Source organism: Hirundo rustica, chromosome 21 (assembly GCF_015227805.2).
Source record: "Hirundo rustica isolate bHirRus1 chromosome 21, bHirRus1.pri.v3, whole genome shotgun sequence".
Taxonomy (NCBI): Eukaryota; Metazoa; Chordata; class Aves; order Passeriformes; family Hirundinidae; genus Hirundo; species Hirundo rustica.
The window spans coordinates 2,895,533-2,908,780 of record NC_053470.1 but is presented as its reverse complement, the minus strand read 5'-3'; the positions used below and the strand labels follow the sequence as shown (position 1 = coordinate 2,908,780).

At 46.0% G+C, this 13,248-nt stretch overlaps 1 protein-coding gene across 1 annotated transcript in view; it reads right to left on the bottom strand.

Moving 5' to 3' along the window:
* TRPC5 (transient receptor potential cation channel subfamily C member 5) overlaps positions 1 to 13,248 on the bottom strand; it is a 96,401-nt gene that overhangs the window by 35,310 nt on the left and 47,843 nt on the right. The window contains exon 4 of the mRNA XM_040083993.2: positions 145 to 481. Coding sequence (XP_039939927.1) covers positions 145 to 481 — 337 coding nt within the window. The remainder of the gene's footprint in view (positions 1 to 144; positions 482 to 13,248) is intronic.

The following is a 13,248-nucleotide window of genomic DNA, read 5'->3' as shown; positions in this document are numbered from 1 at the left end:
GGTATGAGATTTGCCTGGAACCCAGGGCAGGATCGCAGTGTGGGATTTACCTGGAACCCAGGGCAGGATCGGGGTGAACCCAGGGCAGAACTGAGGTGTGGGATTTATGTATACCCCAGGGCAGGATTGGGGTGTTGGGTTTACCTAGGACCCAGGGCAGGATCATCCACTCCACGATGGTGGGAGGCGGCCCCTGCATGTGGAGGTCGGTCCTGACGATGTGCTGCGACGCCAGCAGGAGCATGAACAGGAAGGTCAGGTAAGAGCCAGTGTGGCAGATAAACTTGATAAATGGCTTTTTAATGAACAGTCCCAGCCTGCTCTTGGGTGCAATCAGGTACGCCACGGATAGCACGGGGAAAAGCAGTCCAATGGTGACACAGGTCAGGAGTTTCACCGCCCAGTGTTTCCGCCTCCATCCTGGAAAGCCGTCGTACCACAGCGTTGCTAGCAGCTGCTGGCAGTTTGGCTGAGCAACGAACTGGGGAGGGAGAAAAGAAAGAAAGGTTACTGCTGGCTGCTGCTCCACGTGCACTCCCCCTCGGTTACGTGTTAGAGCCCACACAGACCCTCAGATTACGTTTGGGGCCGGCTACGGGCTGGAAAAGCGTATTCTGGAGATAAAGGGGGAAAAGGAAGGAAGTTTCACTCCTGTTTTTCCCTGCAGGATTTAGGATTCCTTCTCATGGAGGAGGTTTTTTTCTGCAGCCACTCGCCACACACGCAGCCTCGTGCAGAAGCAGCACCACGAGAATTACTACAAGCTGTTCCTCTCTCTCCCCATGTGTTGGAGCACGTTCCTTTTCACAACGTTGCGGGTTTCGGCCGCCTCGAACGAGTCACTGTCAGCATCTTGAAAAAAGTGACTGAAAGATGCGGCAGGAGGGAGAAGGTGCAAAGCTCAGAGCATGTGTGAGAGGGAGAACCTCTGCAGTGTGCCTGTGAGTGTGTGTGTGGGGGCTGGCAGCAGACAGCAGCGCCAGGTGCGGCCAGGTGAGGTCTGCTGGGAAGCAGGACAGCACATCTGGAGCCCTGCCTGGCAGGACAGCACATCTGGAGCCCTGCCTGGCAGGACAGCACATCTGGAGCCCTGCCTCGCTGCTCAGGGGGAGAGCAGCTGCAGAACGCAAGGGAATCTTTGATCACAGAGGCGGCATTCCAGAGTTCCCTTCCACTCCTTGACAAAACAGCGTTGTGATGGTGATTTAGGGCATCTCACCCTGGCCACACCAAAGAGCCTTTGGGATTTCAAACCAAGCCACGATACTCCTGCTCAGTGCCAGAAGACTTCCTGATTATACCTGGACACACCCATGGTTTTCAAGGCTCTCTAGAGCTAACCAGAGATGACTGCAAGACCAAGACAACTCTTGTTTTTCTTCAAAAATCTTTAGCCCACGCCCAAATCTTTTAAATACCCATTCCCCACAAATCTGCCCGGTATTGGGAGGATTTTTAAGCACAGTTCTCGGGGTGCTCTAAAGCAGCAGAGTGCTGTCATTGCCGTGTTCAAAATGACTAAACCGAGGTCAAACAAAAGAAAAAATTAGTTGCTCATTCTGATGAAGTCATTCACTTCTGTAAGTATATTTAGATTTTGGTAATATATTTTATATGTCTTCAACAGGGTGTTTATATCAGAATCAGACCATTTCTGGACTGGGTAGTTCAAATATATGGAATGACCCAAACTAGCACTGAAAATAAGCTCTCCAAGGGAGGTATCCTAGCATTTATGATGCTGGATTTCGATGTGTTATTACAACAATAAGCTTCTGATGGCTTCTGCATTGGCACATAACTGATGACACTCTGCTCCAGAGGGCTTGGGAAAACAATATCAGAAGAGTGTGTGATTTGGAATCAACCAGCACATGTAGGCAGCTGGAAATGGGCAGTAGCTCATGGGGTGGTCGTCTCCAGAAAAAGCCAGGACATGCTGCTTGTAGTGATGAGAAAATATTTTTGTAAAATTCCATATATGGGGACAGTGATGATAAAAATCACAGAAGGGTTTGGGTTGGGAGGGACCTCAAATCTCATCCAGTGCCACTCCTGCCATGGCAGGGACAGTTCCCATGTCCCAGGGTGCTCCAAGCCCTGTCCACCCTGGCCTCGGACACTGCCAGGGATCCAGGGGCAGCCACAGCTGCTCTGGGCAGGTAAGAGGAACAATTCTACAGAAACTGGAAAACCACCAAGCATCGACTGGTGTTTGGCTGTGTTTTAACTCTGATTTCAGAAGGGACAGCGCCCTGTGTTTCAAACCTGGAGGAAACAGAAGGTTACACTGCTCTGTTTTCTCAAAATCCCGATCAGGAGCTGCTACTGGATGTGTTCTGCAGTGACTCACAGTTCAAGAGATGCTGCTGCTTCTCTGAGATGAGGCACAACTTCTTTTTTTCGAGGGAGAAAATGTTATAAACACGTTTTCTCTTTATCGCATATGATAGAAAGCTCTGAGGGGAGAATAAAACTGTTTTTCCCTTGAGTCAAAGTCAAAGTCATTTGAGAAATCAAATGACTATATGTTCTTCTGGTTGCTGTGCAACTTGCAAGCATCTTAAAAGTGCCTCTTCTCTGCCTAATAGCTCATTTCTAAAATCTGCTTCCTCAGTTGTATCTGATGTTAGTTCTTCAAATGGAGACAAATTCACACATCATGAAAGAGCAGCTTTAAAGAGCAGATTGGCAAAAGGGAATGGAAATGGAAAAAGCCATTAAATTTTCCAATCAAGCTGGTCCCAACCTCAATGCAAATTGCCCAAGGGAAATTTAAGCACACCACACAAAGAGACTCCCTAATGTCATAAACCACCAAATGCTGTGTTTATTAAAGGTAAGGCCAAGCACTTACCAAAGCAGACTTTTACTAACTTGTATCAGTCCAACTTATTAATCACAGATTTAAAATCAGTAAGCACTGATGCTTTCACCTCCAGTAGTGCAGTTGGCTAAAACCCAAGACTTCCAGTGTGCAGAAACATTGGAATTCTGAATTGTAATGAAGAAGCAAGCCAAGCCACTGGTGTGCTGCCTAAAGAATTTATTGGTTTTTGGTGAGTTTGCTTCTAGGTGCTGTTAACTAAACCAAACCCCCAAATTCATTGACCAGACTAAACCACTGAATGCTCAACTTATTAAAGATTGCCCCGGAGTCACAGTGCTAAATCAATGCACACAAAGTACAAAAATGTATTCTTTTAGGTGCAAAGCACCCTGAAACTCTGATAATATTGGGGAACTTTTTTTATCCTGCATAATTTCAAGTATTTCCATAAAGTTAAGGAAATTTCTACTTTGCAAACAGCAGAGCAGAGAACTCTAAAAGCAACTTGAAATCTTCAACACTACTTCTACCAAGGCTTTTCCTGAGTGAAAGTTAATTTTCCACTTAAGTAACCCCAAATGTGTTTTTTTTCTCATTTTTGCAAAGCCTTTCATGTGCCACAGACCGAAATAGTTCCTGTGTATATCACAGCCTTTTATCATTTCACATGAATGTACCGTGCGTGACAGGAGCTGGCATCAGTTAAAGTTTCTGCACAGCGAAAAGCGCGGAAAAAAGCTGCATTTTGTCCCAGTTTTGTGGATGGTCCAGAGTCAGGGGCAGATGCACTGCTCCAGAAGCTCTGCTAAGAGAACATACCGCTATCAAATGCTGTTTCTCCAACACTTGACAAGCATTTTATCCCAGGGCTGCTGCATTACAGGAGCCTCCAGTCTCTACCACAAACAGCAGCACAAGGCATCACCCCAAGACAGGATGGAGAATGTTCTGACAGCTTCAGTGAAAGGAAATGTCACCAAGAGGTGGCATTTATGCTCAGTTCAGTGAATGCAGGAGCAAAACATCTGATGCTGTGTGGGGTTTGGCTGGGGTAGAGTTCATTTTCCTCGCAGCAGCTGGGTTTTGGCTCTGTGCAGGAAACAGGGCTGATAACACAGGGATGTTGGAGCTCTCACCGAGCAGGGATTACACAGCCAGGGCCTTTCCTGCTCCTCACCCTCGCCACTGAGGAGCTGGGGGGACACAGCCAGGAGAGCTGACCCCAGCTGAGCACAGGGACACCCCAGAGCACACAGCAGCACCCTCAGCACAGAAAGCTGGGGGAGAAGGAGGAGGGGGGGGGATGTTTGCCTTCCCAAGTCACTGTGACTCCTGATGGAGCCCTGGGGGTGGCTGAGCTCCTGCCAGCCCATGGGAAGCGGTGAATGAGTTCCTTGTTTTGCTGTGCTTGCACACATGGCTTTTGCTGCACCTGCCCGAACTGTCTTTATCCCAGCCCACGGGTTTCCTCGCTCTTCTCTCGCGGTTCTCTCCCTCATCCCACCAGCAGGAGTGGGCGAGCGGCTCCCGGGGCGGAGCTGCTGGCTGGGGTTAAACCACCACAGAAGCACTGATGCCTGTGGTTGTACAAAACCCTGTCCAGGGTGGTCCCCACCTGCAGATGCGTTTCTGGAGGAGCTAATCCCAAAAAACAATCTCCTTGCCTGTTGAGCAGAACCTGTCCCTGGCTGAAGATAGAGTTCACAGGGAGCTGAGATGCAACCCATGAGCACAGCACCCCTGTGATACCTGTGAGCGAGGTGCTCCGTCTCCTGGCTTTTGGAAACGGGGATAAATATCTTTGCCTTTCCAAGAAATGAGATCAGCAACTCCAGTCACGGTTGGGAAGCACTCTAGAGATTACTGCGGTGCAAAGTCTTTTATGTCCTCTTTTTCTTCTCTCAGCCCTGCCAGGGTCTTTGTGTAACATTTGGCTTGCAGGTGGATTGTGCTATTAGAGAATTTCATTTTCCGTGTTCATCATGCTCATTGCCACCTAATCCCATACCAAGGGGGATGTTTTTAAGGGGAAAAGAAGCAGCTGCTGAATGGAGTGCCTTTTCCTTAATAACTAATCTTTGCTGATATTTTTAAGTCACCTAAATTCCACTTCTCGGGAATTAAATGCTTTCTGCACGCTGCCAAACGCAGGAATCCCGTTCCACCTCCCTCCCCTCATCTGTGGGGAAATCCCTGATCTCTGGCAGCCATCAGTGACTCAGGATCAGACACAGATGGGTTGAGATGTGGATGCCTCGGGGAGCAGCTGAAATAGCTGCCTGATAGACATCAGAGGGGCTGAGCACAGCATCCCTCTGCCTTTATCCTGACGGTGGTGACTGCTGCCAGCAGCCTCTGCTCTGGGGTTTGTTGGAGTTCTTGCCTGTACTCTTGCTGAGGGCGGACGCTCTTCAGAGATGAATAACCACTAATTTGGGACTGCAGAGCTCTGTGTTAATGAGCAGGACCCAGTTCCTGTATCAGTCAGCTCCAGCAGCTCCCAGGGAGAGCCACACAGGGCATGGGAGCCATGAAATTACCTTTGGCTCCCACCTTGCAGTGGGTCAGACCTCAGCCCCGTCACTGAGCACCTCAAACCTGCCAGGCCACTGGGTCGTACTGTGCCCTGCTGCCCTCCACCATTAATTAAAGCTGTTTAGGCTTTGGAAAGGCAGATTTTCCCAGGAACAGAGCTAAGTTCTGCAGCCTGTGTGCCGTGTCTGATGCAGCAGCGTATTTAGAGAGGTCTGTGAAGAATGCAGATTTCCTGTGAATCCCTGTCTCCCGTGGAAAGGAGAAATGCCATTTCCTTCTCCGCTCAAGCAGCACCACGCATTTCCAGGGCCACACCAACCCCTCTGCCGCCGTTTTCACCAAGAACAAGATCTTCTGAGGAGGAATTGGAACGTGGGGGTTGCATCAGGCTGATTGCTCTTAAGGGAAACTCCAGTGGGCAATAGTCAAAGAGCCTCAATTCTAAATTAGCCCAAGACAGGAGAGAGAAACTCTGTGTGGCCTAATTTGATGCCTACAGCAGAGAGCCAGTGAGCCCTGTGAGACCACATGTTCTAGAGAAGAAATGCCAGCCTCCTCAAGTTTGTAGTGTTGTGAGCAGTGAGATGAATAAGAAAACCCTTTTTTTTTTTTTTTTTTTTTTTTTTAGCACGTTTCTTTTTAAAGTTCAACCTTGTTAATGACTGCAAAGTTATTTACATTCTGCAGCCGAAGTGTGAGCTGCAGAGGGTAAACACCTAATGGCTGTTCATGCTGTTAATTAAGTACTTTCTGCAAGAGGGGAAAAAAAATAAATTTAAAAAAAAAAAGAAAAAAAAGATAAATGAGACAAAGTAGTTGGAGGCGGGGCTGTGTAACGTGGGGGGAAAGGAACTAAGGAAGTACACAACTCAACATTCCTCATCAGACACTTCCAAAACATAATAGGTGGTTTTTTTTCAGGATGAATATCCTATCAAAAACACAGCTGTGAGTAGCAGCAGTGGAGCACGGATGAAAATCCAAATCATTCCTGCCACGAAGGAGATCACATGGCTGAGCTGGACCAGCCCTTGGAGAAAACCAGGTGCTACCCAAACTGCTCCAAACCCTCAGCTGGTGAATAAAGCAAACTCCAGATCCTCCACAGATGAACATATGGCCTCAAATTAGACAGGAATTTAGTTTAATCTGTCCTTAAAATATTTTAAATTATGATGACACATGAATCTTAACTAAAGGTCTCCTATCCATAATAGATCTCTCTGGTGGTAGCAGACACGAACTCAGCTTAAGTGGTAGCAACTGGAAATTCAGCAGTGAGGTGAATGCTGACAAAAGAAAAGAGCGAATAACCTCCAAAATCCTGCCACTGTTCCATCAAAATTAATGGGTTTAACACCTTCAAGTTGGATTGGCTTAAATATTTAAATTAAAGGGTCCCACATATCCTGGGACAAAGACAGATGCTTGCAAATCCTGGATACCTACCCGTGGAAGGAGCAATTATAAAGTCTTTAAGCTTGAAATTAAATCCATCTCTACCCAGAGTGCTTAAATGTGCGTTCAGCTGTAAGGTTTTTATTTATGGCCTGTGTCAGCAGGATTTAGGTGCATTAAATCCCGCACTGAATCAAGGCAAGGTGCTGAACGCTGCTCCTGGAGCAGACACCCAGCAGAACAGGTTCCAGACCCCGAGCAAGAGCCCAAGAGCATTTGCAGCATTTATTCAAGCAAACAGCAGGCAGCTGATAAATAAATCCCTGAGGGATGTATCCCAGCAAACAGCCCAGGATACAGCTCTCTCACAAAGATGCTGGCTTTCCAAAGGCAGCGTGCTGAAGGGCTGAGTATGAGCAGTACACCCCACAGGGAGTGAATTCCCAACACCCTGGGTCCCAAGGGCTGATCAGGGCATATCGGACACAGAAACACTGGAAAAACGCTAAGAACTGTTTAGAGACAAATCTATCAGCATTTCCTGAGTGCTCTTTCAGGCAGCACTTCAGGAGTTACAGACTTTGGGAGTGAATACTGGGAGCTCTCAGGGGCTTTAGCAGAAGTGGGGAAGGTATTGGCTTTTAAGTAAAAGGCTGGGCTCATTCTCTCTAGTGAATTACTAACATTTACATTAAATGAGTGATAAGTAAAGCAAACATGAACATTTTTAAAAGCCATTCATGAGTATTTTTAAATACATACCTACTTTACCCGGTTAGTGTTAATAAAAAGTCCCAAAATTAGTTTTCCTTTGCTTCCTCTCTGACCTGAGACACATTTACGCTGAAACTGTGTAATTTTGGATTCCGCTCCCTTTCTGCCTTACCTTCTCCTGAATGAGTAAATTTACTCCAATACCCACGAAAGAGCAGACTAGCACACTACAAACACTTCTCACCTCCCTGGGAACCTCCAAAGGCTACTCCTGCTCCTGCCTTGTATCACCCTGGCAGAACAAAAGCTTTGCTGAGGGAGGTTTACTCAGCCAGATGGGGTTTGGAGAGAATAAGAACAAAAACGGCACTCACAGCTTTTAAATGTCAGTCTGCGCAAGAGCTCAGTCTGGGGGGTGCCGTGACGAACCCATCTATTCATCTCACTTCCCCTGGAGCCACCCGTGAGGTGGTGATGGACCCAATTTGTACACGAGGTGAGAGCAGTGTGCAGTCTCAGTTCTCCTTCGAATGGAGGCTCATAACTCGCTTTTCTAAGCCCCAGGAGTGAAGTTGAAATTCCCAGAAATCAGGTGAATAGCAATGATCCCTTCTACATGCAAATGAGGGAATCCATGCCCACAGTTTTTCCCCAGAGTTTATTACTTCGGAGTGTCATTCAAAGTATGAAATAACATGATTTACTCTCCTCCGCTGACATAAAGCTGACTCTAAATACACTTCAGCCCTTCAGATGTGGGAACACTGAACACTTGGCTGTTACAACACACAAGGCATCACTCCTCTCCAGCTCCTGTTGTCCACAGAAAGCCCATCAATCATGTCCTCTCCTTTGGCTTTGGTTTCCCAAGCCTCCTCTCTGGCTGGAAAGAAGACTGATGGGAAACATGAAGTTAAGGGAACTGTCAAACTCGCTAAATCACTCTTGAACGCCGTTAAAACAGTGGCAACCTCCTTAGCTTTCAACATATTTCCTGTCCAGGGGATCATTAAGTAAGAGGCCCAAGACACCAAAAATGACTTAAAGAATGATCCTGGCATTTTCTGCCCGCTGCACATCACCATAACACAATCCATGTCCTTGTCCTTGACCTACATACCAGTCTTAGGGTGCTTTTTCAAACTGATGCATGACAAGATTAGCCAGAGATGATTCTGCTGTCAGCAGACAGCGTTCTGCAGCTCTGCTCCGTGACAGCTGCAATATGTGGCTAACCTTCATCAAGTGAGAACATTTCGGCGTTACGTGAACGACGTACCAAATAACGCTGTTCCCTCGAATAAACATTCCAGTCCACTTTGTCAAAGCAGTCAGCCGTCAGCTCCCTCTGGATATTATTTCTTCCCCCAAGTTCGGAGAGGAGTTAAGATTTAAGTGCCACTTGTCCTAATTTTTGCAACGCGATGATGCAGCCGTACAGGTTAAATTCCTGTGACAATTTCCCAGACTGAACAAAGAGATCTGGCAACCGCGGAAGCCCGCAGAGGAGGGGCTCGGAGACATGCACCACCAGTGATCAGCAGGGATGGCTCTTTTAAGGGTGCAAATACAGACAGATCTCCCCACCTGCCACCCCAAATTCTGCCTCAGAGGCTGCTGGTAACAGCTCAGTTGTTGCCACGCTCACAGAAGATTTTCCAAGGTGGCCAAGTGCTGCTGGGATGGAGTTTGAGAGAAAACAGCTTCATCTAGCACAGGCCACTGCTCACACACCAGATGGGAACAGCGCTGCAGACAACAATGAACAAAGGAAAGGATGGCTGTGGGAAGAGGGAAGGTCACATCTGGACAGTCAGTGTTTTTGGAATCCCTAAACTTACGTTCAGGTTTGTGGCACAGGACAGGCCACGCCATCCTCACCGTGGAACACACCAAGAAATGTGGGTGTTCCAGATCACCAGAAACCAAGAAAAGCTTCCACAAGGAGCAGCTCTGCTTCCCTCACCTAGTCCTAATAAAGACGTTTTCACAAACTGATTTCCTTCTAGAAATCTGGAAGCAAAAGCCTCTTTATTACTCTTCCGAACTGTGCAGGCTCAAGCAAGACTTTTCATTGTGCCTTTTAAAGAGCACAATACAAATATTCAGCCCTGTATCGTTATTCCTCTAGGCAGTATGGCAAGAAAACAAACCAACCCACAGGAGAATAGCTGAGCTTTGCCTGCGAGCAAAGAAAGATCTGTGGCCATCCATCAAGACACCTGAATGGCTTTCAAAACAGGTAAACAAGGAGCTTTGATTTTCACAGACCTCGCGCTTCATTCCTCATGCGTCTCTGATATTTTTATAAGCTCTTTTCGTACACTAAGTGAAAGTGCCCTCAGAAATTTCCCAGGTTTATGCATGCTCCCTGGAGAGGGATGCTGTGCTTCTGACTGCAGCCACACAGCTGACAAGAGTCAAGACACAGAGGAGAAATATCCGGCATGGCAGGAATGATTATTCATTCACTTCAGAGCTGCGTCTCAGGAGGTGCTTCTCTATGTAAATGTCCTGGAAAAAAAATTAAAAAAAAAAAATAAAAACAGGACTGAAGCTGTTGAAGCTTCATCCTGAAGAGAAAAACGGCAAAGAACAGTGTTTGTAAATTAGGAAAGCAAACAATTCTACTTCTGTCCTTTCCTGCCATTTGATTAGAGCACAGTGAGGAAGAGATATGGAGATTAAGGGTTTCTGAGAAGGAATTTCTCTGTGCGCTCCTTTGATCTAACTCTGTGGAAGTGCTAAGCAATAGAGCGATAGATAAAATAATGTTTTTTTTCTGAGTGCCTTGCACTGTGTAGACTTCTTACAGATACATAAACTAAACCTGCCCAGCTATTTGCCAGAACCAGAAAAATCCATTAAAACCCCCACTACTGTGATGTTTCGCTTCATTTTGGAGATGCGAATGACCTGTTGTGGAGAGGAGGAAAGCAGGAATAAGCTGAATTTCTATTGCTGTTCTTGTGGCTCAGCAGAATGTTAAATACGAGCATGAATCTGCCCTTTTAGACCTGACTCACTGCTACCCTATGGTTTTACATTATTGGCCAAGTTAAAAAAAATCTTAAAGGACATAAAAATTCTCTCTGCGTGCTGCCTCTGCTCTGATTCCCTAACCCAGCCACATACCCTGGGTACACAACTGTGCTTTACGAGACTGGCAGGAGCCTAAGAGATGACTTTTCCCCATCTTTTCTTGGAAATGCAAACAAATTAACAAATGCAGAGTTAATTTGATGCCAGGAGAACACAGCAAAGAGCGATCCTCAACAGCTGAGCTGTGCCTTTTCCTATTAGGCCCTCAGTACCTTTTGTCCTTCCAAAATTAGTCATGAATAAAAGAACTAGGAAAGTAATGATATGGAGACAAATGCTACACACTACAGAGCACTTTTGAAAAGCCTGCTGGTCTCTTAGACCTTAATTACTGTGATCCTTGGAAAATAATTTCTTTAGCGGTGGACTGAGAGAACTGATGTGTCTAACTCGTCGTGTTCCACTGTGTTTAGAGCTGTCCTCATTTTTCCCTCGGATTTTTGACTGCCGTGCAAACAGATACCACAGCTATTAAGTCCTTCCCGTCTTCTAGAGAAATGATCACAGCAAGTTGAAACTGAGGACGCAACCATTCCACACTTCACATGAGAAGGGAGAGGGAGCTTGAGAACACTGTTTTTACCATTTACTGCAATAAAATATACTACAAAGCTACCTTAGGGCACATTTTAATCTTTCCTGTTTAATTGATTTTTTTTTTTCCTTCCCCTTCTGTGTAAACAGTAATTTACCTTCTAGGATTTACGGGCTTATTAAAAACAAACAGGAAAAGCAACAAATTTATTCTCAATTGTTTTGGTCTTCCTACAAAGAAGAATGGTCTTCTTCCTCAAGAGCAATAAGTTCCTCAGTTTATAAAATATTTAGCACGTGTTGTGTTTGGGAGTAATCAAAACTTGTACCTCCCAATGGTTTTTTTGGGGAAAACAAACAAACAAACAAAAAAACCCAAACCAACAAACCAAAAAAAAAAAACCCACCATAATGAGAGATTTTTCTAGTTTTTGTGAAGACAAACCCCACGACCTCTTCACCCATCTCCTCTTAACAGCTTCTCTGAAAAGAATCTTGAAGTTGACCTTATCTGCCTGATAAGGCTGAAATGGAATCATTTCATATTTTGGTGAGAAATTTTCAGGTTTATTTCACTCAAAAAAAAAAAAAAAAAAAAAAAAAAAAAAAAAAAAAAAGCTGCAGGAAATTTGCAGAAATCAATACGAAATTACACATTCTTTGTGCTGAATATAAAGAACTAACAGCTGCAGTGAGAATTGACGCCCCAGGAAATAACCAACGTCCACGTTGGATTCTTCTCTTAGGCTACCAGAGATGTGACTTTTATCTTTGTCAATGTTGAGGTGTAACAAGCTTCTCCATCCAATCCAATCCCATTTAACGTTAAGACATAAAAAGCTTCAGCAGAACAAGATGATCTACTTTCTAAAGTCTGCTGTTTTTCTCTGCAGAGCTGTCTTTCATGAAAACCAAACTCCCTTCTATTTTCCTTCCTGTCCCCACAAAAATTCCTCTCAGTCTGATACTCTTCAGTCAGGATTAAAAAACATTTCTCAGCGTCTCCCTGGCAAAGGTTCCTTCTCATTTTTTTTTTTCAGAAGCTGGCAAGGATGTTTGTATCTTGCTTGATGTTTTGTGTTGTGCTAATTACCACGATAAGACGGCCTAATTATTATGATAAGAAAACCCCAGCCACCCTGCAGGATGCTTCAGGGTTTTTGTGAATAACCAGGTGGGATGATAGGGTTCAGTAGCTGCTTTCCCAGCCTCATTCACTCTGCCCCTGCCCACCAGTATTCCACCTGAAAACAGCACTGACTTCAGCTGGCAACACAGAGCATATTTGCTATCATTTTTAGGCTGGAACTGTCATGAATATGTCACAAAACATGGAATTTGTCCATATGCTTGGAATTCAGTCAAACACGCCTAAGAAAAAAAAAAAAAAAAAAAAGAGAAGATAAAAACTGTCAAGACAGCAGGCAACGATTAAAAAAAAATTGAAATAAAAAAGCTTCGGGACTGTTCAGCGCCAGGTTTCAAACACAGAGAGCTGCTTCAGCTTTGCAGGTTCTGAGTGTGAGCACAAGGTAAGGGCAGCCACAGAGTCACACCTGGATGTCACCAGTGAGCCAGTGGCACCAGCAGTGACCCGCACACAGACTCTGCAGCTCGTGCCTGCAGAGTCTGGGCCTCTGGAAAAACGGGAGAACCTCTGCTCCTTCTTAGATTCAGGGAACATTGGCCTGATTACCTGGCTTGCCCTTCTCCAGAGCAACTCCTCACTGCTCGTCCGTGTCCCTAAAGCACTTGTGGTGCTACCCAACCCCGTCACAGAGCATGAAGCATGACCTGACACGACACCAGCGAGCTCCCATTCCCCTGGAGCAGCCCAGGAGGAGCAGGCAGTTGCCAAGTGCTGGATCCCAGGAAGTTTGAGGCTTTTTGCATCGAGGGGCTGGCACTGATGAGGCACAGCAGCCCAAAGGGGTGAAAGGAAATCTGCATTTTTCATCTCCCGGCTGTTTGTACCTCAGGTGACGCGTGCAGCCCTGCAGGGAGGTGAAATGGATCACACCGTGCTGGGTCAGTGTTGGGTGTGGGGAAAACAGTGAGAAGAGGAATGTGGCAGGTTCTTCTGCTGCTCAGGTGACCCTCCAGACAGAGAAGAATGTAATGCACATTGAAATTCA